Here is a 24,021-nt window from a genome sequence, read left to right on the forward strand (position 1 = left end):
GATAGCATATAAATATGCAAAGAGGAATATTAAAATGCACCTTTTGGCTTTAAATGAGAGGAAATCGAGAGAAGATAGAGCGGAGATATGCTGCGCTAACAACTAGGAACCAAATTACAGGTGCCTTCTAAAAGTTCCATTTTTCCAGGGCTTAGATAGCTAGCTACCAACAACAACTTAATTTCATAATTTAATTATTAAAGACCAAAAAGATGGAAGATACGTCGACTCATCCCATCTCAGTGTGTATATAAATATATCAACAAGCCTAATCATGGTGTTCATTTGTCGTGGACGTCCTCTCTCTTTTTATTAGTTCATATCTGGTGAAGAAAGCTCGAGGATCATTTGCAAAGTTCAGCCATAGCTGTGCTCGGTCACTTGGTTATCGACTGAAGACAGCTCGATCGAAGAGGATATACAATACAGTAGTACTACTATCGCTTCAAGATCGAGGTCAGTTCTCAACTTCTCATGTTTGTTAATTTGTTTTCATGCATATATCAGAATAAAATTAGTTTTGGTAGATAGGAGATGATCGTTTAGGGTTTAGGGTGGCGAAATCATTAGTTCTGGAGTCTCCAAGTTAGTCTTACATGAACAATGACCTGTTTCGGCTTAGAACTTTTACGACATTGTTCTGGAGCATCCTTCTGCCTAACAATGAGAATCCAGAAATAGCTAGCTAGCTGGTTTGTTTGTTTTTTTTTTTTTTTTTTTGTCCGGTGAGAAAATGAATACTAGTGTAGCCAGAGGAGAGGAAAAAAAAGATCTTAATTATTGCCCATAAATAACAACAAGGTATATATTGTCCTATTTTTACACAATTAATGCGTGATCTTCGTTTTTTGAGTGTTAAGCATCACCCAATTTGCCTATTTATTTCTCTCGCAAGTGAATTATCTTAGAATCTGTACTGTGAGTGATGAGAATCTGAGATCGATATAGTAGAAGGCAGATATATGATTTCTGCAGTTTGGCTAGAATATTATGAGCGAGCATAGGAATTGGCGGTTCAAATTGCTCTCCAAGTTTCCTGGCACAAAACTTGAGATGAAGCAAGACAATAATGGAGTCAATATTATTATATATGAATGCACTTGCTCTTACAGTCTTGCTAGAGTCCATAATTAGGTTTATTATATTTCTTTATCTGATTCTGGTATCGTAAAGATTATAAAACTTGTCCACTTGTTATAGTTTTGTTCTTGAATGAACTAAAGTGAATAATTTCGAGCATGTTTGATCGTTTCTTTATTTGGAAGTTGGACGAATAATATGTTAGTGCAATTCAAGAAAGTATTCAAAGTAACATTTGTAACACTAAGCTTGTACAAGAAGTTAATACTTAAGAGCATTTTTAGCAGATTCTCTATTTTGGCTCCTTAGCTATTTTGGAGAGCATGTTTAACTTTTTATATAAGATTAATTTCAGTTTATCCCCCTAAGGTTTGGGGGTGTCATCATGTCAACTCCTCTACTTTCAATTTTGAATTTTTACCCCCAAGCTTTCCAATTTCAGTCAATCGTGTCAAATTTCTCAGATTCCGTCCAATTTGGACGTTAATTAAGATCTTGGGACCCACTTTAAGGGCTAAAATGGTCAATTTAAAAATTTAGAAGAAAAAAAAAACAGTGTCGATCTCTCTCTCTCTCTCTCTCTCTCTCTCTCTCTCTCACTGCTTCACCACTACCATGGCCCTCGACCAAGATGCCGCCGAAGGCAACCCCTCCTCCTCCCCCCAAGACAACGTCTTTGGCGACTATGACGATGACGATGACGATGACGACGTCGACGACTCTGCCTCTCCTTTCTCCACCTTCGATGGCGTCACCTCCCGACCCGAAGAAGCCATCGCCGCCGCCAATCCCTTATTTGCGGACGATGTCGCCACCAAGGACATCCACATCGATCTTTTCACTTCTCTATCTATTCGAATCTTCCTCTCCGAGTTTGCTCTCAACCACCGGAGCCCTCCGATAAACCTAGGGTTTGACAGCCCGATCTGAATTCTCCAGCAGATTCCGCCCATCTGGAGTCGGCTTCAGCCAAGAAGAGCCGAGCCGAGGAGGAACAATTTGTCCATGGGCGGCGCCACCGAGTTGAAGAAGACCGATAATCGGCATATTATGGACACTTTCGGGGCTTCAATGGCTGAGCCGTGGTTGGCTGTCCATGGAGATCCATCAAGATAATCACTACTGTAGTACTGTTATAGAAGCTAAGATTCCGACTTTGATTTCTAATTAGTGATTGTTGAAAATGTATTGATTCTAGGATGAGTATGATGGGAATATTGCAATTAGCAAATTTGTTGTTTCTGATTCCATTTCTTGAGTATGATGAAAATGACAATCCGTGAGTCTTTGTTTCTGATTCCATTCCTTTTCATTTGCAAATTTGCAATTGGAGATTATGATGGGAATGCTGCAAGTTCAGTCCCGGAGCCGTTTTCCCAACTAAAATGAATGTCGAGGCTGGTTCTGAAGGCAATGCTTTATCTTTTGAGCTCATGGATCATGGTCGTCGCAGGCACGATGGTGGTAAGCGGAGCATGGAGCGCGATAGTGACAGTGGGAGGAGAAATGGTTTTAGGGAGAGAGAGGAGAGAGGGGAGAAAGGGGTCGAAACGGTTTTTTTTTTCTTTTCTAAATTTTGAATTGACCATTTTAGCCCTTATAGTGGGTCCCAAGATCTAAGTTAACGTCTAATTTGGACGGAATCTGAGAAATTGGACACGACTGACTGAAATATGAAAGCTTAGGGGGTAAAAATTCAAAATTGAAAGTAGAGAGGGTGTCATGCCCCAAACTTCAGGGGGGTAAACTGAAATGAATCATTTTATATATTTTAACAGTTGCACCAGACTCCTAAGTGGCTCTCCATTATAACTTTTAGCTATCTCGCTCCTAAATATAGAGAGCGAGATGAGATTCTCTATAGTTTATAACATTTCTTTTGAGTTATTTTATGTCAATTATAAATACATTTAAACTATTTAAGAGCATCTTTAGCAGACTCTCTATTTTGACTCCTTAGCTATTTTGGAAAGCATGTTTAGTTTTTTTTATCTATTTTAGCAGCTGCACCAGACTCCTAAGTGGCTATTTATTATAACTTTTAGTTATCTCTCTCCTAAATATAGAGAGCAGGATGATGCTCTCTATAATTTAAAACATTCATTTTAAGTTATTTTATGTAATTTATAAATACATTTAAACTGTTTAATCTTCATTTAAAAAATAATATAAATTCAAAACTAGCTAAAATAGAGAGCATTGATAAAGACGTAGTTCTAAAGTGGCTAGCTAAAATAACTTTTTCGCTAAAATTTGACTCAAAAATGGCTAGCATTGCTAAAGATGCTCTAACCTTCCTTTAAAAAAAAATATAAATTCAAATCTAGCTATAATAGAGAGCACTGATGCAGACGTATTTATAAAGTGCCTAGCCAAAATGACTTTTTAGCTACTTTGGCTAAAATTTCACTAAAAAATGACTAGCATTGTTAAAGATGCTCTAATAACTCCAAACCAATTGTTTTACCAACTTGTTAATAGAACAGTAATTTTTTCTCTAGAGTAGCCCTACAACTTTATTAAATGTATGTGGAAAGGGCATCTCTAACAACATTACTTAAAAATCTCTTACTTTGTTCAAAAATGTTCCTTAAAGTAATTTTAGCATTTAAAAAAAAAAAAATCATGTTGAATATTACTTAAAATTTAGTTATTTGAGAGCTTAACATAGGAAGTAAAACACTAGAAATTAGACAATATATAGATTAAAAATTGTATAAAAAATAATTAACTTCAAGTGTAACAGTTGAGTTCAGTTTTTGCTTGTTTATCGTATCAAATAATTAAGGATTGGGTTAAAAATATTAGCTAGTTTGGTGGAGTTACTGCTAGTTTGTCAATTTTTGGTTAGCAAAATGCCACTACAACTCGATAATTGATCTTTAACACATATCGAACTAACATTTTCATACACGCAACTTAAGTAGTCTGAAATATATTTACATTTTATCCGATAGTGAAAACTTCAGTGTATGCCATATTGTAGAATGGTCTCCAAATTTTCTTTTCAAATTCTGAAAGAGTAAAGAAATGGTAAAACACCAAATGAACAAATCAATTAGGTTTATTGTTGAAGAGATTTTTGAGTAGGACAGCCATCCTACATGATAGGTGCGACCAATTAGAGGTTTGTGAGCAAAGAGACTTCCATGGACCAAGGTCCACCGGCACCTAGGCAAAAAACATCAGATATTTTGCCACCAAATGCCCCATTTTGCCCTTCATTTTGCGTATGGTTTACCTACACCTTAGTCCATATTAGAATTTTTGGTTTGTGAGGGATATATTGAATTTTTTTATGATGTATTATAAAGTTATTTTACATATTTAATTACCAAATCAAATGTGTCACGTGACGCGATCACTCAATATTAACATTTCTATCTCTTAGTGTTATATGTCGAGACCCGCATAAAGTAAGTAAAAAACATCAAATCAAATCCACCATTGAGAATGTGTAACAGTAGCCACGGATACATCCCATCAAATTCGAAGAAGGTGATCCCCAATAATAGGGCCTTCCCTAGAGTGAGGTCTTGCAGGTTTTGGAAGCTTCCAAAACATGTATTACCAAAGTTCGGTAGACATAGAACATGCATATAAAACCTTCTTTTTCTTTGGTTAATGGTTGTTTATTGGCCTTTGGTTTTAGTATCCACCATTGCCAAATCATATACTTACAGGACTTGCCTATCCACTTCTCTCTGCTATGATGAACATTGGTATATACACCAGTAAAAATCACTGGGAAAGCTTATTTCTAATGATTAATTTACTTCACGTGAGTTTCTTCTTTTGGTATTTGATTCATATTCAAACAGAGTTCACCATAACGAGACAATCCCCTTATACGAAACAAGAAAATAAACGAGGAGCTGACGCACCTAAACAGAAATAGCAAATTGGGATTGGGTTTTGGAGAATCTGAGGGAAACCGAAAGCTCCAATTGATAGAAAATGGACACAGAGAAAGGACCCCCTTTCAGTTTCTCTCAGTCCTCCGTATATATGATACCTGCATATACACAAACACATGCATACGTTATCAGTGCGCATGTGAGTCCAAAATAACTGATGAGATCAATCGCATCAAATATGAAAACCCTTTTGCTCTCTTTCCATTTCTTTTTTTGGACCATTCACCCAAAAAGTCTGGAAAATCTGCTCACAACATCATAAAACCCAGAAACCAGAACAACCAGCAGAATCAACAGCTTCAAATCTTTAATGGCGTTTTAAGGCACAAGACGTAAAAACGTACACAAAACCCAATAATTTGATCTGAGAAAAACGGAAAATAAAACCACGAGGGTGGGTGGTAGACACATGTCAGTGATAGGGCCTCTCAGTGTTTCGAGTAATCGCTTTCTCTAGTGGCCATAGCTATAGAGCTAAGCCTAGCTCTGTTTCTCTTTCTTCTCGTTTAGGCAGCGAGTGTTGTAGAGGGCGGTGCTAAATTTAAAGGTGCAGTACGTAGTTGTTGTGGGTGTGGCTACTAGTACTAATTTCGCAGCGGCTTAATTCTTACAGGCTGTCTGGTTCGTTTTACTTGTTTATGATACTTGTAATTCTCCATTAATGCTCTCTTTCTTTCCCTGTGTTTAGAAAAGCAAAAAAGTCACAGGGGGACAACCCAACTGTACTGTTTAAATCCCATTAATTATGTTCTGTTTATTATGGAACTTATATTACGGACATAATCAAAATTATTACACAAAATTCTGGTCGTTTTTGCCGTTCAATTCCCATTTTCTCTCATCAGTTGGGACTTGTTTCGGTTCACTGGGTTGTGTTTTCATGGCGTTTTTTTGATCTGGGTCTTGTCCAAAATGTGATTTTGAGCTCAATTTTGGTGTTTCCCCGTTTGGGTTTTTGCTGATTTTTAAAAAGGGCACATCAGTATTAATTGCCGCTCTCTAACTTTAACAAATTCTCCATTGTTGTCGCAGAGATTGTTGGTTGGGGTATAGTTATTAAGAGAAAACAGAGAGCAGAGCACTGGTTCCTAGACTGGTTAGCAGCAGCACAACACTAGGGTTGTTCTTGTTCCCTGTGCTTGTCGCTCGTGCGCTTCAAAATCCTTCAGCGCAGTCAGATCTCGAGGCTTCTCACCTTTCCTTCCTCCGCCATTCTCTCTTTCGAAGGCAAGCTGTGCCAACCCCTCACTGGTTGGGTTTGATACATAGCATTTGGAGAGCCCTGTTTTGGGTTTGAGTTGTATAGGCTCAAAGGTGCTGTGACTGTGTCAAACTGACCTTTTGAAATAGATATATTTCGCATTGCCACGATCATAGGAGGGTCGGTGGATACTGTTGAATAGAGATGGCGTTGCTTGGCATTCAAACCGAGGTATGGCCTTCGAACCTTGAAGCTTTGGTTTCTGTTTTGTGCATTTGATTATTCTTCCATTTCCGCGTTTTTGGTGTGATATGCTTCTTCTTATGTGTTTGTTTATTGCGTTAGTAGTTGGGGCATTGTATATTGTATACTAGTGTTTTTGAACATGCCAAAAACGGTTGGCATTGTTCTTATTTTGGAGTTGGTTCCTCGTACTTACCCATGCTTCGCTTGTATTTTTTATTTTCAGTTGAATTACTGGATGTGGAGTGTGGAATGTGGAAGGATGACTCATTGGTTTGCATAGTTAAGGAGCGAAACTCGGTCCGTGATTGTGGGCTTTGGTGGGTATTAAAGTGATTGAAATGATCTATTGTGAGTATTTCTTTTGATTGGCCTGGAGGGAGTGTTAGGGTAGTTTGGCTTTTGATGTGGAATATTGGTCTCAAGTACAAGACATGCTGAGTTCCGATGGGGGCGAGAAGGATTTGTTCTTTGATTCCGCAGAGTATTTGTCATCTGAAGAGTCAGTGGTAGTGAAGGAGGAGTTGGAGTATGAGATTTGGTTGAATGAGCCACCGAGTGTGAAGGAAAGGCGAGAGAGTTTTCTACGGCAGATGGGTTTAGCTGAATCTGGATCTACAAAGTTTGGTTCTGAGGAGATGGAAAGGGACGTTGGTACCTCATCGGAGATGATGGGATTGGAGAGACTTTTGGAGTGGAGTGGAGCTGCCTCGAGCTCTTGCAGCTCCTCCTCTAGTCACATTGAGGAATATTCGGGTTTTCATAGCAGGGAAGGGGACAATCTAGCAAATTTTATGTATGATGAATTGGACAGAGACCTGCAAGACAAGTCAAATTTAGTTTCCATTCTAGAGTCGGTACAAGTTTCTACTTCTGGTAGTGATTGTTCTCAGGGGGGAACTTGTTCTGAGAGAGAAACTGAGGCTACTGAAGAAGAATGCGAGAGTTCAAAGGAGGGCCGGAAGAAGAAGAGAAGTTGGTGGAAACAGTTTATAAACAAGAGCAAGAGGAGAGGAGGTAAAGTTGTCTCAGAGGTATCAAAACCTGATACTGAAGTATCCAAAGAAAACAGAATGAAGATCAAACAGAACAGTAAGAGGTACATGGAGTTTTCAGCACTTTGCACCGGGCAAGAAATTCAGGCTCACAATGGGTTTATTTGGACGATGAAGTTTAGTCCTGATGGCCAATACATTGCAACTGGTGGTGAAGATGGGGTTGTGCGCATTTGGTGTGTTACAGCAGATGCCTCTTGTAATTACCTTATGGCTCAAGGCAACTTAGATAGCAAACTTAAAAAGATCAAGTCTGGATGTCGAGTTATTTTTCCTGACAACAGTTTTCGAATTGAAGAGTCACCTCTCCAAGAGTTTCTTGGCCATTCCAGTGATGTGTTAGACCTGGCTTGGTCAAATTCAAACGTGAGTATGCTGATACTTAACTTGTTTACTTGACTGCTTTTTATCATAATTAGAACTCTTTACTTTAGTTTGTAATTGATTTAAATCTTTATATATGTTCTGCTGCAGCGTCTCATTTCTTCGTCCATGGATAAAACTGTTCGTCTGTGGGAAGTTGGTTGCAGTCAGTGCCTACATGTTTTTCATCACAATGACTATGGTAAAGATTTCCTTTATAAAATTTGATTGTTTTCATTTCATAAATTGTGTTATCTTCAATTTTCTTGTGTATATTGGAAATGTAATTTTGTCACTTTCTATATGGGAACAGTAACATGCATTCAGTTCAATCCTCTCGATCACAATTACTTCATCAGTGGATCCATAGATGGAAAGGTTCGAGTTTGGGGGCTTTCTGAGAAGCGAGTTGTTGACTGGACTGATGTGCGAGATGTCATAACAGCTATTTGTTATCAACCAGATGGGAAGGTACGTTTCTTAGTGATTAACTAGCCATTGTTTGATAATACACTGCTATTGAAATTATAAATTCAGACGTCATCTCCTTCATGCTGTTAAACCTAGAAAATGTTTTCTTGCAAGCAGGGTTTCGCAGTTGGTTCCCTTGCAGGCACTTGCCGCTTCTATGAAGAATCAGGTGCATAAACCTTTGAAATTATCATAGTTTTGATGTGATCCATTTTGGGGAACATGCCTAAACTGATTTGTTTGTTGAACAGGAAAAGAAGCTCTTCAGCTTGTTGCACAGATTCATATTCATTCTAGCAGGAAGACCTCTGGCAACAAAATCACCGGCATCCAGGTATTCACCTGAAGCTCTTTCTACGCCATAGTTACTCCTCTTTCTCTCTCTATTCTGTACTTTTTCTATAAGATACATTTCTATATCAATCATTAACATGGAACGGTTCATGTTTTTTTTTTTATTTTCACAGTTTTCCGAGGAAAATGCTCAAAGAGTTATGATAACATCAGAAGACTCAAAAGTCCGTGTGTTTGATGGGGTAGATCTCATTAAGAAATACAGAGGTAAAGAACCTTCTGATCATGATTTTTGATTTCTGTGTTATTCTAATCTTCTCAATTACCATGTCGAACTTACCACTTTTGATTTGATAGGTTGTTATGTTTAATTAAAAGGTGCTTTTTAATTTATTGATTGCTTGGAAACATGTTTATTTATAATAGGTTGACAACCCTCAGTTTATATGGCGTGTTATTGACTGGTGATGCAGTCTGAGTAATAAATCTGTTATGTCAATCCAAATTGTAATTGTAACGTTTTACACTGGTTTCTCATCTAACTTCTGAAAGCAGTAAAAGTAGATCCACTCTAGAACTAGAGAACTAGACAGGTTGTTCTTGCTGTAGTAATTTCTAGGAATGACCTTCAACATTCATACTTGTTACTGTTTTTGCGGGGTTCCGAAGCATGCCACTATAGATTTAATGACCAACCACTTTTTGAGCTGTTTCAGTGCATGTATAATTTTTTGTAGAGTAATTTAGAGTGTGTAGTGTGAAAATGATGACCACATTTCTTGATTTGTGTGGTTGGTTTCTCGTTCTCTGTATCCTATGCTCAATTAGGCATCTTACTCATGCAATGCATCTGCAATCCTTGACTTCATCACAATTTCTTGTTGTTGCAATGATATTCTTTCCTATCATCCTTTACAGCTGTAATTTTACCTTGGCTTAGCATCTTGCCATCTATCTGAGTGCCCAGATTTCAATTGCTTGTTGTCTAATCAATGACTCATTTGGTTAGCAATGGCATGATGACCAGAATAATAGTGATATGCTGTTTATACATACAACGAATCTGAACTCGTTTGATTAAATCAATACTTGGTTTAGCTTACATATTATTTGGATTTGTTTGCAATTAATAAAAGCATTTCTTCTGAACCAGTTGATCTCACTGAATGCAACAGGTCTTCCAAAGTCAGGAAGTCAAATGTCAGCTTCTTTCACATCCAGCGGGAAACGTATAATCTCAGTTGGAGAGGACTCGCGCGTTTACTTATGGGACTATGACAGCTGTAGTGTTCCATCATCCAAGCATACAAAATCTGTTCGATCCTGCGAACATTTCTATTGCGAAGGTGTGTCTGTTGCAATCCCTTGGTCAGGCATGGGAACAGAAGATAGGAACTTAGAAACTGCTAGTCCACGATATTGCTCACAAACACAAGGCCAAATAGACGCTACTCCTGGCAGTAGAGATTCGGAACGCTTTTTGCTTGGGAATTGGTTCTTTCTGGAGGGTCCCTGCAGAGGCTCTGCAACTTGGCCCGAGGAAAACCTTCCTCAGTGGGATTCACCAGTTGCAGGAGAGGAAGATGATCAGTGGCAATACAAAGACCATCAACACCATCACCACCACAATAAAGCTCACAACCACTTGACGAAATCAGAAACGTGGGGGCTTGTCATTGTAACTGCCGGATGGGATGGAAAAATCAGGACATTCCATAACTATGGATTGCCGGTCAGCTTGTAGGAGTTCATTTGTCTCAGCATTCAGTCGTTGATCATCTTGGCATCGAGATCCTAGCTCATTAAGTAGGTTAGCAGAATCAGCAGCAGAGAATTGAAATCTATGAATTTTGAAGGCTTTTGACAATGTGTTCAAGCAGCTTTCCTCATTAGGATATAGATTCATTAGAGCATGAAGCCTTGTGAAGAGATTCATTAGAGCATGAATTTTGAAGGCTTTTGACAATGTGTTCAAGCAGCTTTCCTCATTGCTGTTTCTTGTTAGGATATAGATTCATTAGAGCACGAAGCCTTGTGAAGAGCTTCATTAGTGTGTACATTTCACTTTGTTATGTCACTCAAGCTTGTGTGGACTGCCCATTAGGGTAGGCTATCTATGCAGTTTCTCAAATTCACATTCTTTTTTTGTGAATATCAATTAGATTAATGGAATACTAGCTCAGTATGTAAGTACCTCATTGGGTCAATCCTGCTGATAGTTTGCCCTGCTCTTTGGAAATTCTCCTTTTCCAAATTTCCAACATCCGTAATTCCGTGTGTGCACATTTTGAAGGAACATTAACGTCGTCAAGTATTTAACTATTTATACTTTAAAAATTTCTTAATCATATTTTATCACGGTAACATTTGCTTTTAACGTGTTAGCATGGTAACTTAAAAAAGCATGAAACTATTGTTGACAAAATATATATATATATATATATATTTTTTTTTAGTGGTTACATTAGAGATGATCGAACTCCTGACCTAGAATAATCTCAACCCTATTTCTCCCTTTCTCTCACTACTTAGGCTAACCTCAAGGGCCTTGATAGATAAAGTTGGTCATGCTTACATAGTTGTGATAGAGTAAATATCATTAACAAGACTTGAAAATTAAGTAATTTGACAATTTTTAATCCAACACAATAACAAGACTTGAAAACCAACAAAAAATTAGCAATGTCCTATCAAGCGTTTGATATGATGATGATGTTAAATGTCAAGAAAAATTGAAACAATCGATAAATAATTTATGTTTCTGATAGTCTGACTCGACATATTTAAATAACAACACAAAATTAAATTCGAGGAAATACAAAAGAAAGTTCACTTGTGCTTGTGACAACCTAACGAGATTTGTGCTACATATGCTTGGGTCATGTAGCATAAATTCATAAAAGGTCTAATAGGTCACCTGATGGCACGAGGACCACTAAGTACTAGCTACAGGATGAAAGTTTAGGCAGCGGGGGCAAAAATGGAAATAAAAAAAATTACCAACCGTTTGCAACAAGGGGACCACCGTCCCAGGTCATGTGAGAAGCAATCCGTTTGGTTCTCAACAGAAAACTCTCGGAAAAGCAAGAGATAAAATTACTCGGACACCCCCGAGCCAGACATCAAATTACAAATTTGTCCTTCCCATCCCCAGTTTTCAAACTTGCCTTCATTTCTCCACAGGCCATTTCCAGGCTTCATTTCCTATTTCAGTAATTCTAATAGAAAAGAAAGCAACGGCGGATGATCAATTGCGCGAGGATCCGACGGTCACGATGAAAGAGTACGAGGGGGAATTGAATGCGCTGTCCCCTACGCGCTAACCGAAACGCGCGTGGGTTCAGAGTCTGCTCGTTCATGCATAACCACCACCCCCCTCGCTTCTCCACAACAGCAACAAGAGAAACCTTCTGGACCAAATTCGCGAGAAACCAAAACGGCCCCCAGGAAAATATTAATAAAATATAATCCTCTGCTCTGCTCTCCGTATAAACCCTCTAACGTCACACGTCTGTGACTCACTGCGCTGCTTTGGGTTCACGTGTTGGTGAGTGACTGGCGGAGACGAGGACGAAGAGGAGCAGAAGAAGAAGATGAAGAAGTACTTGGAGAAGAAGCAAAGCGCAGAAAAAAGCTGCAGCAGCACTCTGCAAACTCTCGCCATTTGTTCTTCCCTAGGTACTAAAGTCAAAACCAAAACCACACTTTTTTCTTTCTGATTCGGCTTTTCTTATAATCTGCTTTTTTGTTTAAATCGATTTTGATTTTTTTCTTTCTTTCTGGTTTTGCAGAGGCCACAGAGCACATAGGAGTGGGTTGTTTCTATGAGCTAGACCACTCCAAGCTTCCTCCTGAAGCTCCAGAGCAGCTCAACTCTATTCGAATCGTTATGGTACTCTTCATCACTTCTTCTTCTTCGTTTTCTTGTTTGGGAATTGAAATTTTTGGGGTTGGTTAATTTTGTGTTCAAGGTGAGCAAGAAGGCTTTGTTCAAGGTCACGGTGAGGTTTCCGAGCATTCACTCTCTGCAAGCTTTTCTGAGCGAGAATGGGAATGTCAAGAACCAGCTTCCGGCGCTCGACGAGAAGTACTCGTTGGACCCGCAGACGGCGTCGGAGGTGCTTTACCGGCGGGTCCCGCCGGAGGAAATTTCGGACCGGAGCAAGGTGTGGAGCTTCTGGGCAGTGATTACGCGGCGTCGTTTGGAGAATCTGATCAGAGTTAGCCCGGTGAAGAAGGCGCCTCGGTCTGAGATTAGTCTCAGTGGGTTGGTCCCGTGGGGCACGCGCAAGCGGGTTCGGTTCCTGAGCCCCAATCGGAGCCCGACGACTCCGATTCCGTCGAGCTCTGAAGAGAAGGAGATTGAGGGAGGTGGTGATGAGACGTCTGAGAAGGAGGAAGAAGAAGAGGGTGAGCCGAATGTGGTGGCGGTGAAGAATCGAAGGAGTGAAAGAAGAAAGCAGCCCATTAGGACTCAGAAGAAGAAGCCCAAACGTCAAGAACAGAGTAAGCGGATTGTGGTGCACAATGGGAGTGAGAAGAGAATGGTTAAAGCTTCAGTGGCAAGATGGTCTGCTGGGAGGTATGGACTGCAATTTTTTCATTCATTCATGTTCCGAGTTGGTTTGATTTTCTGTGTTTTAAAGAATTTTGGGTTGTTGAAAATGGGTGATTTGGATTTGGTTACAGGTATAAGTTGGCAGAGGAGAACATGTTTAAGGTAATGAAGGCAAGGGGGGCTACTGCTGGGAACCCAATAAGGAGACCGGCTCTGAGAAATGAGGCCCGGAAGTCGATCGGCGACACGGGTTTGATTGACCATTTGCTGAAGCATATGGCAGGCAAGGTGGCTCCAGGTGGGGTTGATAGGTTTCGGAGACGGCACAATGCTGATGGGGCAATGGAGTATTGGCTTGAGAGTGCTGATTTGGTTGAGATAAGGAAGGAGGCTGGGGTTGAAGACCCTTATTGGACTCCACCACAGGGGTGGAAGCCTGGTGATGACCCTACCCAAGACCCAACTTGTGCGGCAATGTTTAAGGAGCTGTGGGATGAGATAGCTAATCTGAAGAAGAGGGACGAGGAATCCAAGCAGCCAGAGCAGGGTTTAGCTATGGTGACCACCACCTCAAACTCTTGGTTGACAAGTATGGACTGGGACCAAGCTTACAGTTCAGTCATTCAGCTAAAGGTAAACAATGTGAACATGTGATCAGTGATAGCTATATGTTTGGAGCACATGAATTGTACTGTGCATCATGATTGATCACCTAGGTTATGGCTTGTTTAAGGACTGCTAGTTTTTTGATGAACTTTAATATGCAGGACAAATATACACAACTAGCTGTCAGGACATCCAAGTTCCAAGAACAGATGCAGCAAGCTTCTCAAACCTTGTCTGGAATGGAGGTATGCAGCATGGGAATTGTCCCCATAGACTTTGTTCTTTCTCGTAATTACGTAGTGGTACTGTGGTAGTGTCCATTTAGTATAGATAACAGTTCTAGACGCAACAGAGAGAACTCCTACTGTGATTATGATGCAATTGAGTGTCCAAGTTACTTTCAACATGTTCTAGTAATTGATGGATATATAGATAACATTCTTGCTGTGTTTAAATCATACAAATTCTTGCTGTTGATGATGGTGAAACTGGCATATATTGAACTGATGGATGGAGGTTATTGCTTGCAGGAAGAAATCAAGGTACTGAAATCATCCATGGAAGCACCAGCAGCACCACCTATGTACTACGCAGAAGCAGCTGATGTACCACAACTGACAGACAATGAAAGAGGGGCAAAAGAGGACAAGGCAACAAAGCTAGAGAGACTGAGGAGTGGCTTCAAAATTTGCAGGCCACAGGGGACATTTCTGTGGCCAAACATGAACCTGTCTATGTCTCAACACAAAATTGACCAGTCTGCGGTCCCAACCACACCCTCTGTTACCTCTTCCACAAGACCAGCAACCCAACTAGATCTAGTCCTTACTCAGTCTCCACATGGACCCAATCCAGGCTCAAGCTCAGGTTCCCTTGTTAAGCCATTGGCTGAGAGACGCCCAGTCAATACATCAACTCTGTTACGCAATGTGACTAACCCACCCTCTCTTTCTCATGCTTTTACTCAAGTACCATCTGAGATTGAGAAGACTACCTCCCAGTCCCAGAGTGCCAAGACCCTTCAAATAAACCTCAATGAGATACCTGTTGATGCCCAACACAATGAATCTACTGAAATTTCTGGGACCCTTACCTACCAGAGAAGACATCAACTGGTAACTACCAATGCTGCTCATCTCTATCTATGATTTATACATAACTAACTAGAAACTGAACTTGTTTCTCCAGATCAATCTGTATGCAGTTTAATTGATTTACCATATTGCAGATGAACGCCAGGAAAGAGAACAATGCAGATGCAAGGAAGGATAATATGAGCTTGAGAGGGCACTCCAAGTCTAAGCAGCAGCATGAGCATCATCAGCAAAGGTGGTAGTGTTCCTGTTCTTCCCCAGCTAGTACATTTTTCAGCTAAGCTGGTAACTTAACCAAGGAACTCATAACCCTTTTCAGAAAGCAATACCCGGATGTTGATCAGTTTTGCATGATTCAGAGAGCTATATATCGGTGGTATACTATTAAGAGTAGTAAGAATTAGAATATCGGAATTAAGTGCAATAATTGTATCTACATTTGATCATTTGAAACTACTTTTCATAAGACTCCTATTATGGAGTTTTATGCTGGCTTAATTTAGTAGGTGGGGGGTATATATGTATACCTTTTTGGTTTTGGATTTGAAGATCTGAACAAGCTACAATATGATACAAATGTAAGGTTACTTGAGAATGAATTATGAGGTATGATGCATAAAAAGAAAATATTGTGAATTGTTCTGCTTGTGTAATTCTATTTAACTATTGAGAGGTAGGCAAAGGGTGAAAAAAAGACCTTCGCATATAAGGTTGCTTACGGCTTACCTAGTGAGTTGGTCTAAAATTTTTGTTAGCCTAAAAAATGTGTTTTTCTGTTCTATTTAAATATAAAGCATGATTATAGTAGTGCTTGGATTTTTCATAGTGTTGTAACTTCTATTCAAATCCTGTGTTTTCCTCTTTTAGCATGCTTTAAAGAAACTTCGTCATTAATGAGTAGTGCATTCCACTTTAAAGTGTACATTAGCTACAGATGCAAAACCAACATAGACATTTTCTTTCCTTGTGACTACGGGAAAAGCGAGCATGATTGAAGAATGAAGATTTACCTGCATGCAATGCATCCACCATGGTAATAAGCAGCCTTACTCTTAAGTTTAGAGACCTCTACACTGCACTAAGGTGACTCATTTACCAACGGTAATTAAGGAAACTGCGGTTTTCCTCATGGAGCCATTTTCATGAAACTTTGATCCTATAATAATTGAAGACCTTCAGTGAGGCATTTCATCGAACATCTTTTCGGGTTTGGGCCAATGCGACGTCTTGAGATCCACTCTAGTATTGAAGTTTTAAGGGAACTTTACCAAGAGCCTCTCCTACAGAGTTCATCATCTCCGTTTCCCGCGGGAAAACGCTTTTCAACTGCAACATACGCGCCATTTTCAAATGGGGATAGAATTAAACGACAACAGGTAAAACAAAACCGACATGTCGTTAGTTTGTCAATATTCTTAACGTTATCCTATAATATATTGAATGAAACAGAGGCCTTGGCGCCGCTGCTGCGGAGGCTGCTTCATTTTCAGTTTTTAATGGCAATCTCCTCCTCCTCCTCTGTTCCTCTTCTATCTCTGAACACTGTCTCTTCTTCTTCTTCGTTTCCATTTTCTCTGAGTTGTGTGAGGCCTCAGAGCCGGAGAAATCAGCGCTTGGTGGTTAGCTGCTCGTCTTCTGAAACCGACTCCGGCTCTGACTCACTCAATGGAAATGGAAGGTATATATGACATCATCAATGGCTTTATTTCTGTCTTTTCTGTTATGGGTTGCGCAGGAATTTTACTTATTTTGCTTATGTGAACATTGAAGAGAAATGCCTTGTACGTGTTTGTAGAAATGCCTGAGAGGGAAATTTTTTTTTGATTTTTTGACTCGAATTCGTCCTCTTTGAGTATGTTAATCATTCTAGTGACTTTTTCTTAATATATAAATTAATTTGGAAGATCAACATACTGAAGCATTTAGAGCTACTAGGGAACTAGGGAAATTGGAGTTTCAGACACTGTTAATAACATAGGTCTTAAGCCGAAGAATGAAAATGTTTAGACCTCATAGTATGAGGTTGTTGTGAGTTTGCTTGTTTAGGAAGTGGAAGAAATGAATTGCTTCTTATTTTCTCTTGTTTGAAGCATGATAGAAAGAACTGTTAAAATGAGGTCTCATAGATCAATAAAGAGCTGTTGTAGATCAATAAAATGCGAATTTATGATTAAGTAATTGACTCTTTAGCCTCATTTTCATTAAGATTATGGTGGTAAAGCGTTGGGTTGTACCAATCTCATTATCAGCAGGTGGCATCTTTAATTCACTAGCATGATCTATGAGTTTTGTACGACAAATTGACAACGTACCTTCATCGTTTGCTAATTTCAAGTTTTAATCTTTATTTTTATTTTTTATTTTTTAAACAGACATTCCCAAATGTCGTCTATGACTCCTTTTGGGGTGACAATGAATGAAGCTGGGTTGTCCAGACCACCTTATAAATGGCGAAGGGTCTTGCTTAAAGTAAGCGGAGAAGCACTTGCCGGAGATCACACACAGAATATTGACCCAAAGGTCTGGATGTAAAATGTTAGATCATCATGTGATGAATATTCTTCTCTTGATAGTTTCTAATTCCCCTTACAACAATAGGTAACAATGGAAATTGCAAGGGAGGTTGCATCTGTGACTCGCCTCGGCATTGAGGTAACCTTCAATTCTTGGCATTAGACAATTGTATTTTGCATGACCTATTCTGTCTTCTTTTACAGAAGTAAGCAGGGGGACACTCATAGACACAACATCAACTAATCTTTTGTTCTCATATAACTGTCATGTCATGTTGATGTTTAGCAAGTTAAACCTAGTAAATTTTGGGGAGTACGGAACTATCTAGACATGCAATAACTATTGAAACTAGTTAGGAGTGGGCTCCACTATCCCAGCCTGGATTCTATATTTTATCTCCCCTCAAGGAAATGCTTCAGGCTAAAAATAAGAATGGGAGTTGGGGGTTTCTAAGAACTGTTACCAAACATAATCTAAGACTTGCATGAATAGGATGTCTAAATATGGCTATCATCTGATTGTACCAGTGACATTGTCAGCTTAAGAAATCTAAAACATAGTTTAGCAGTTTTCGGGCATTATGTCTTAGTCACCTTATCAAATGTTTCAGGTTGCCATTGTTGTTGGTGGGGGAAATATATTCCGTGGAGCATCCTGGGCTGGAAGTAGTGGTCTTGACCGTTCATCCGCTGATTACATCGGGTACTTCCTTTCACTGGGATCAACTGGTTCTCACTTGTAAAGACCTTTGGTTGCATGCATGTTTTTTTTCTTTACATGTTTATATAGTTGGCAAAATTCCTTTAATCTGGATGTTGTTCATGTCATATTTCTGGATCTTGTTTATTATATCTATCATGGAGTTGGACTGTGGAATTATGGTGATTTTGTTTCTAAGTTGTTAAACGTTGAATCCACTGGGAATATGTTATAATTGAAAGGCTAAAAAAAAAGAAAAAAGAAAAAAGAAATGAAGGTGCAGATGCAAAATACTACCCCAGTTAAAGTTTTGGACAGGGGTGCTTTTTTCATACAAATACAATCCCTCTGTCTCTTGATTGCATTAGGTACTTCCATTTTGTAATACTGAAAAAGGGAAATGAAACTCTTGTTCTCAGTTGTTTTGCAACACCTGCATAGTATCTAGATGCCTGACCTTTTAGTTGCCACTTGCTGAATTTCAATTTTGTAGGATGTTGGCTACTGTAATGAATTCAATATTTCTCCAAGCCACAATGGAGAGTATTGGTATCCCTACTCGGGTGCAGACTGCATTTAGGATGTCTGAGGTTGCAGAACCTTATATACGTCGAAGGGCTGTGAGGCATCTGGAAAAGGGCAGGGTAGTGATCTTTGCAGCAGGAACTGGAAATCCATTCTTTACAACAGATACTGCTGCAGCACTTCGTGGTGCAGAGAGTGAGTTGAATATTCTGTATTGGCATAATGAAACTTCATTATATATCTTATAGTGTCAGGCAAACAATGGTGGTTCTATATGGTTCCCATGGGATGTTCTAAATTTTTCACGCGCTTGTTGTTGACTGTATAGTCCTGTTTGCTGATTTGCAACTTGACCAGTAACCAATGTCAAACTAAGAAACTACTATTTTTTTTGTGTTTCAAACTAATTATATTTGTTGTTGAACTATTTACCTAGTCAATGCAGAGGTGGTGCTGAAAGCTACAAATGTTGATGGAGTTTACGATGAGGATCCTAGGTGTAACCCAAATGCCTGTCTTCTTGATACTCTTACATATCAGGAGGTGACATCAAAAGATCTTTCAGTGATGGACATGACTGCTATTACTTTATGCCAGGAGAACAAAATTCCTGGTATGTACAGAAAGTTGTATAGTTTCGATATTTTCCCCTCATAGTTATTCAATTGGTGTAGGCAATATCCAACCGTATTACTAAACTCTTACATCTCTTGCAGTTGTTGTGTTCAATCTAAACAAACCAGGTAACATCTCAAAAGCCATAAAGGGGGAGAAGGTTGGCACGTTAATTGGGGCAGCATGGAATTCCACAGTGGCGCCGAGAACATGAGCAATGGCTGGATCAATTCTGACACTGACAGTACATTGAGGCGGTTTATCACTGAAGCTCAAAATATTTAGGAGTGCAATCTTGGCATCGGAAGAACTGTATGATCTCAAAGGTACTAGTATTCAGAATGTAAGTTGTAAATAATTTCCATCTAAGGTTAGCTACTTGAAATTTTGGAGTCCAAACTTTTTGTTCTTTAGTGATTATATAATATAATGAAACAGTGAATGAGATCTACAGCTGGGACTATTTTGCCCAGAAGAAAAGAAAGTAAAAGATGCGTGGCATCTTGCATCTCTGAACTCTTCAGTATTCATGATTCGGAGAGAAAGAACCGAGAAAACAGGGTGATAAAAAGTGGTGATCGAATTTTCTGCTCTCTTTTGAGCCATCTTCCGAAACAGAACCTTAGACCATTGCTAAACCTTTTGTTTTGGTTTGATGATCTGTAAAAAGATTCATTCTTCTAAAGATTTACTAATTTATAAAATCTTCTAGTTTTATCGGAGTCCCCCAACGGAATAGTTTATATAATCTTATAGCAAAATTTGGACAGGAAAGTCTGATGGCTTCTGCTCAAGCCTAACAAGAAAATGTACAAGTCGAATCCCACGACTTATAACATAAGTAGGTTGGAGTGTGTAGGATCGTTTGATGGCTGGTTGGTCATGCCCGGATAACAGCTCGCTCTTTCTTCTTCTCCTACCGACGAGCGAGCTGACACTATTGTGGCTTGCCTTTGTTCGTATGGTAATCATTTGGTTTTCTGTAGGTCGGCCACCGAAAAATCGTGGCCAATTCGGAACGAACGATTCTGTATTTTCAAGAGAGAGAAGAAGAAAGGCCCTCGACGGGTAGAAATTTCTAACCTCGGTGCGGATATTGTTTTTGACTTTTGAGCAATACCAACAGTGGCTGCAGTTTTGCCTTAATGATCTCCATGAGGACCATGACAAGACGCTTGAAAGAATTGCATCTTCATGCTTTGCTTTCGAGTCTTTTTCTTCTGTATCACCGTCGAATGGGTATTTGGTTCACGCCAAACTCTGTTAGCGTAGTTAAATCTGCTTGTTTTTCAGTATCCATGCATATTGGTTTCAGTGGCTTCAAGAGCAATACATGAATCCAATTCCTGCAGTGCTTTTTTAGGGTTTTGCATTCTAGCTACTACAAGTTCCCTCCTGCGTGACGAATCACAAATGGTTGCTACGAAAATCAAGCTTAATTAGTACCCTTCGAAGCTTTATTCTTCTTCGATCAACTTTTTTGTAGCTCTTGCTCTCAGTTGCTAGCTAGCTTATTACTTCTCTGTAGCTCACCTTCGAACAATTTCAAAAATATAGTTTTGCTGGCACCAAGCAAGCTTACCCTCCAAAGCTTATTGTTCTTTGAATTAACTTCTCATAATTTTTGCAGCTCTCTATCTAACCGGCTAGCCTAATATGAATCATTTTTACTTACTCTAATAATTTCTTTTACGAAATTTCGAACCTCAACCTATTTTTTGAAAATTCGAAATATATTATGATATGAGAATAATAAAATAAATTTGTAAATAATAAAAATATTGTGTTTTTTTTTTTTTTTTTCCTGCCTAATTAGTGATGAAGCGAAGTTTAAATAAGATCGTCTGTATAAAACTGATAATGAATTCCACTTATTTTGCATAATAAATATCTAGATATGCCTACCCGCTTCGTGCAGGTGCACATCTTACACAAATAAATTTCTAACAAATCATCATCATTCTATCATGGAGGATCAAATGTGGAGAACTACTAGCGTCTTAGAAGCTGATTTTAAGTTTTAACTTTCAAGTCTTTTTAGTTGGGTTGTTTCACCCAAAATCCTGCCCCTAGTGATGCCCTGCCAAAAATAGCTTTATTTCAATATTTGAGAAAACGACCCCCACATAAGGCACATGCTTTTGACTAATTGCAATTTGCAAGTACATGGATTTCATTTTGTAATCAAGAAAAATGAATTGTATGTCCAAGGCAGGTTGCTGATAAGACTAAATAATCAATTGTGATTGACATTCGAAGGATATTAGCCTTCCCTTTCTCAATTCTCATATATATAATCACATGTACCGATCAATCTAAACGCTTTTTAGTATGAGTTTGTTTCTTTTGCACCTACAATTCTTTGATACATTAATTTTTGGACCATACACCTTTACAAGTCCCCAGCCTACTATGAATAAATGAAAACCAACTAGCAATGCCAACCTTTGCCAGTTGCCACATGGAGGAGGCTGGACAAGTTACAGCCACTGACAAGAGGAGATGTGGCGTTTAGGAGAGCCATAATTTCGTACAAATTAGGTGCATTCGGGGGATGAAATTAGCTGTCTCAGATTTCTGTGTTCTAATTCTGTCTCCTCAACATGATTGGTCTACAGAGATAAAAAAAATGAAACAAAAGATTAAGAAAACATTTTTTTTTAATTTTTAGGCATTTCTGGAATTCATTCAATTTTTATGCCTATGGAGAAAGTCGTTTGGGGTTGATGATGGGCGAGCAAGGAGAGGACGATGAAAGTTTTTTTTACCCTAATAAATAACAGCGCGTGGAATTATCAATATTGCCCCTCCGTTATTTGTTCGTTGTTTGCATAAATTGCAGCCGTTGTATTCCAGACTTTCTCCTTGCCACGATAGTACCCTAAAAAACTATTCATTCAAAACATGTTTTTTTGTTAGAATATTGTTTTTGTGTCAGAAAAGTTAAAATTGGTTTTGGAGTTATAAGGACACTTGCATCTTCTATCCAAAAGAAAACAAGAAGACTTGCATATCCTTTCCTAGTGACATACAAGAAGATTTACAAGTTGCCATGTTATCGCCTGATCAGGGAAGCTAAAGTTTCCTGTCAAAAGTTTCACTAAATTTTGAAATGCTTACAACACCATTTAGAATAAAGATTTAAGCTCATAATCAAACTATCTAGAACAGTTAGGGGAGTGAAATTCACACTCATTATTTTCCTTTTTGATTGAAGTTCTTATAAAAAGACAAAACTAAGTTATTAAAGACAAAAATTTAAGTTAATAAAAAAAGAAACATGGAGTGTGTATTGCAAAAATAAGGAGTGTGAATTTCACTCCTCAAAAGTTATCATTGTAATTAAAAAAAAAACACAAAAAATATAAAACTGGGGAAGAGAAATAGTGAATGACAAGAAAACACTCACATTCTCCTCTTTTCAATAAACTTGACACGTTTACTAACTTGAAATAGAAAAAAAATCATGAATCAGAAGTAGTGTGTGAATATTTCATTTCCATTATGCTGTTTACTTACCATGTGGAATCAAAATAAGAATGGAACTTACTACGATTGATGTTGTTTACTTATGTTTATGAATCAGAATTAAACTACCTCAATTACTAAAATACCCCTATAAAAAGAAAAAGAAAAAGATAGCAATATAAGATTGGGTGAGAGGGTATGCTGGGTAGAAAAATTTGATTTTAGAGGCTTTGATTCCTAAACTCATCTCTCCCTTTCGTTTTGAGCGTTAACTTTAGGAGGTGGGACTCACATCCATTCCGATTTCTTTAAAGCATCTTTAGCAATACTAGCCTTTTTTTTTTTAGTCAAATTTTAGCTAAATTAGCTAAAAAGTTATTTTAGCTAGCCATTTTAGAATTACGTCTGCATCAGTGCTCTCTATTTTAGCTAATTTTGAATTTATATCATTTTTTTAAATGAAGATTAAATAGTTTAAATTTATTTATAAATTATATAAAATAACTTAAAAGGAATGTTTTAAATTATAGAGAGTCTCATCTCGCTCTCTATATTTAAGAGCGAGATAGCTAAAAGTTATAATAGAGAGCCATTTAGGAGTCTGGTGCAGCTGCTAAAATAGATAAAAAGCTAAACATGCCAAAATAGAGAGTCTGCTAAAGATGCTCTTAGCAATGCTAGCCATATTTTAGTCATTTTTTTAGCTAAAATAGCTAAAAAGTTATTTTGGCTAGCCAGTTTTAAAACATGTCTGCACCAATGCTCTCTATTATAGCTAACCTTGAATATTTAATTTTGAATTTCGAATTATAAATTACATAACCCTAATTTTTCAACGGCTATTTTTTATTATGTGAAAAATTGATCTCAACGGCTACTTTTTCTTGGTGGTCAAATTGATCAGTTCTTTGCTTGCTAAGAGCAAAGATAGATATCTATTTTCACATCATATATGATCTGCTCTAAATTAAAGTGAAACTAAATCTTTTGTGCAAGAAAATCATATCAAAGAGATATATATTAGGCTAACCGACATCATATTAAAAAAGATACATATTTTACTAGCAAATCATATAAAAAAGATACACATTCATTTGTGAGATCTGTATATTTACGAAAGATTTGGCAAAGCAACAAACAATGGAAGTTGATCATTCTCATTTACTTGGAAAGATTAGTTGCTTGCTTGACGAACATGCAAAGCAATAATATATATTGATACCCAGTTTTTCAATCTTTCATCTCATATCTCAATTTCATTTAGTCTAGACATCTCATTTATATTGTGTCCAAAGGCGGGTAAATCCATAGCAAGTCG

The 24,021-nt window shown here is 38.3% G+C and overlaps 3 protein-coding genes across 7 annotated transcripts; all 3 read left to right on the forward strand.

The window, feature by feature from the left end:
• The first annotated feature begins 302 nt into the window (after nucleotides 1-302).
• LOC112185698 (WD repeat-containing protein 44) lies at nucleotides 303-10,871 on the forward strand. 4 transcript variants are annotated; one of them, XM_024323977.2, is made up of 9 exons: nucleotides 303-456; nucleotides 6,030-6,429; nucleotides 6,668-7,862; nucleotides 7,971-8,061; nucleotides 8,173-8,330; nucleotides 8,448-8,499; nucleotides 8,582-8,664; nucleotides 8,798-8,891; nucleotides 9,800-10,871. In XM_024323977.2, the coding sequence occupies exons 3-9, from the start codon at nucleotides 6,876-6,878 to the stop codon at nucleotides 10,366-10,368; spliced, it is 2,034 nt and encodes a 677-aa protein (XP_024179745.1). In that variant the 5' UTR covers nucleotides 303-456; nucleotides 6,030-6,429; nucleotides 6,668-6,875; the 3' UTR covers nucleotides 10,369-10,871. The 4 variants fall into 4 exon arrangements, with proteins under 4 accessions (XP_024179745.1, XP_024179744.1, XP_024179747.1 ...); XM_024323976.2 differs by lacking the exon at nucleotides 303-456 and adding an exon at nucleotides 5,057-5,618; XM_024323979.2 differs by lacking the exon at nucleotides 303-456 and adding an exon at nucleotides 5,668-5,911.
• Nucleotides 10,872-12,032: 1,161 nt separating this feature from the next.
• On the forward strand, nucleotides 12,033-15,502 carry LOC112189930 (protein DYAD). The gene is made up of 8 exons (XM_024329324.2): nucleotides 12,033-12,302; nucleotides 12,416-12,516; nucleotides 12,596-13,206; nucleotides 13,314-13,815; nucleotides 13,950-14,033; nucleotides 14,319-14,903; nucleotides 15,017-15,117; nucleotides 15,202-15,502. The coding sequence occupies exons 1-8, from the start codon at nucleotides 12,218-12,220 to the stop codon at nucleotides 15,284-15,286; spliced, it is 2,154 nt and encodes a 717-aa protein (XP_024185092.1). The 5' UTR covers nucleotides 12,033-12,217; the 3' UTR covers nucleotides 15,287-15,502.
• An 823-nt stretch (nucleotides 15,503-16,325) lies between these two features.
• On the forward strand, nucleotides 16,326-19,751 carry LOC112185078 (uridylate kinase). 2 transcript variants are annotated; one of them, XM_040513672.1, is made up of 7 exons: nucleotides 16,326-16,560; nucleotides 17,255-17,402; nucleotides 17,481-17,534; nucleotides 18,007-18,098; nucleotides 18,589-18,815; nucleotides 19,066-19,233; nucleotides 19,337-19,751. In XM_040513672.1, the coding sequence occupies exons 1-7, from the start codon at nucleotides 16,379-16,381 to the stop codon at nucleotides 19,447-19,449; spliced, it is 984 nt and encodes a 327-aa protein (XP_040369606.1). In that variant the 5' UTR covers nucleotides 16,326-16,378; the 3' UTR covers nucleotides 19,450-19,751. The 2 variants fall into 2 exon arrangements, with proteins under 2 accessions (XP_040369606.1, XP_024179052.1); XM_024323284.2 differs by having other exon boundaries at nucleotides 16,327-16,560; nucleotides 19,057-19,233.
• The last annotated feature ends 4,270 nt before the right edge of the window (nucleotides 19,752-24,021 follow it).

This window comes from Rosa chinensis, chromosome 2 (assembly GCF_002994745.2).
Source record: "Rosa chinensis cultivar Old Blush chromosome 2, RchiOBHm-V2, whole genome shotgun sequence".
Lineage (NCBI taxonomy): Eukaryota > Viridiplantae > Streptophyta > Magnoliopsida > Rosales > Rosaceae > Rosa > Rosa chinensis.

Coding starts and splice junctions, on each gene's coding strand:
- LOC112185698 (XM_024323977.2), top strand. CDS start 6,876: ATGCTGAGTTCCGATGGGGGCGAGAAGGATTTGTTCTTTGATTCCGCA. Junction 8,331..8,447: donor GTTATCAACCAGATGGGAAG/GTACGTTTCTTA, acceptor TCTTGCAAGCAG/GGTTTCGCAGTTGGTTCCCT. Junction 8,892..9,799: donor TCTCATTAAGAAATACAGAG/GTAAAGAACCTT, acceptor TGAATGCAACAG/GTCTTCCAAAGTCAGGAAGT.
- LOC112189930 (XM_024329324.2), top strand. CDS start 12,218: ATGAAGAAGTACTTGGAGAAGAAGCAAAGCGCAGAAAAAAGCTGCAGC. Junction 14,904..15,016: donor ACCAGAGAAGACATCAACTG/GTAACTACCAAT, acceptor ACCATATTGCAG/ATGAACGCCAGGAAAGAGAA. Junction 15,118..15,201: donor CATGAGCATCATCAGCAAAG/GTGGTAGTGTTC, acceptor AACCCTTTTCAG/AAAGCAATACCCGGATGTTG.
- LOC112185078 (XM_024323284.2), top strand. CDS start 16,379: ATGGCAATCTCCTCCTCCTCCTCTGTTCCTCTTCTATCTCTGAACACT. Junction 16,561..17,254: donor TCACTCAATGGAAATGGAAG/GTATATATGACA, acceptor TTTTTTAAACAG/ACATTCCCAAATGTCGTCTA. Junction 18,099..18,588: donor TCATCCGCTGATTACATCGG/GTACTTCCTTTC, acceptor TCAATTTTGTAG/GATGTTGGCTACTGTAATGA.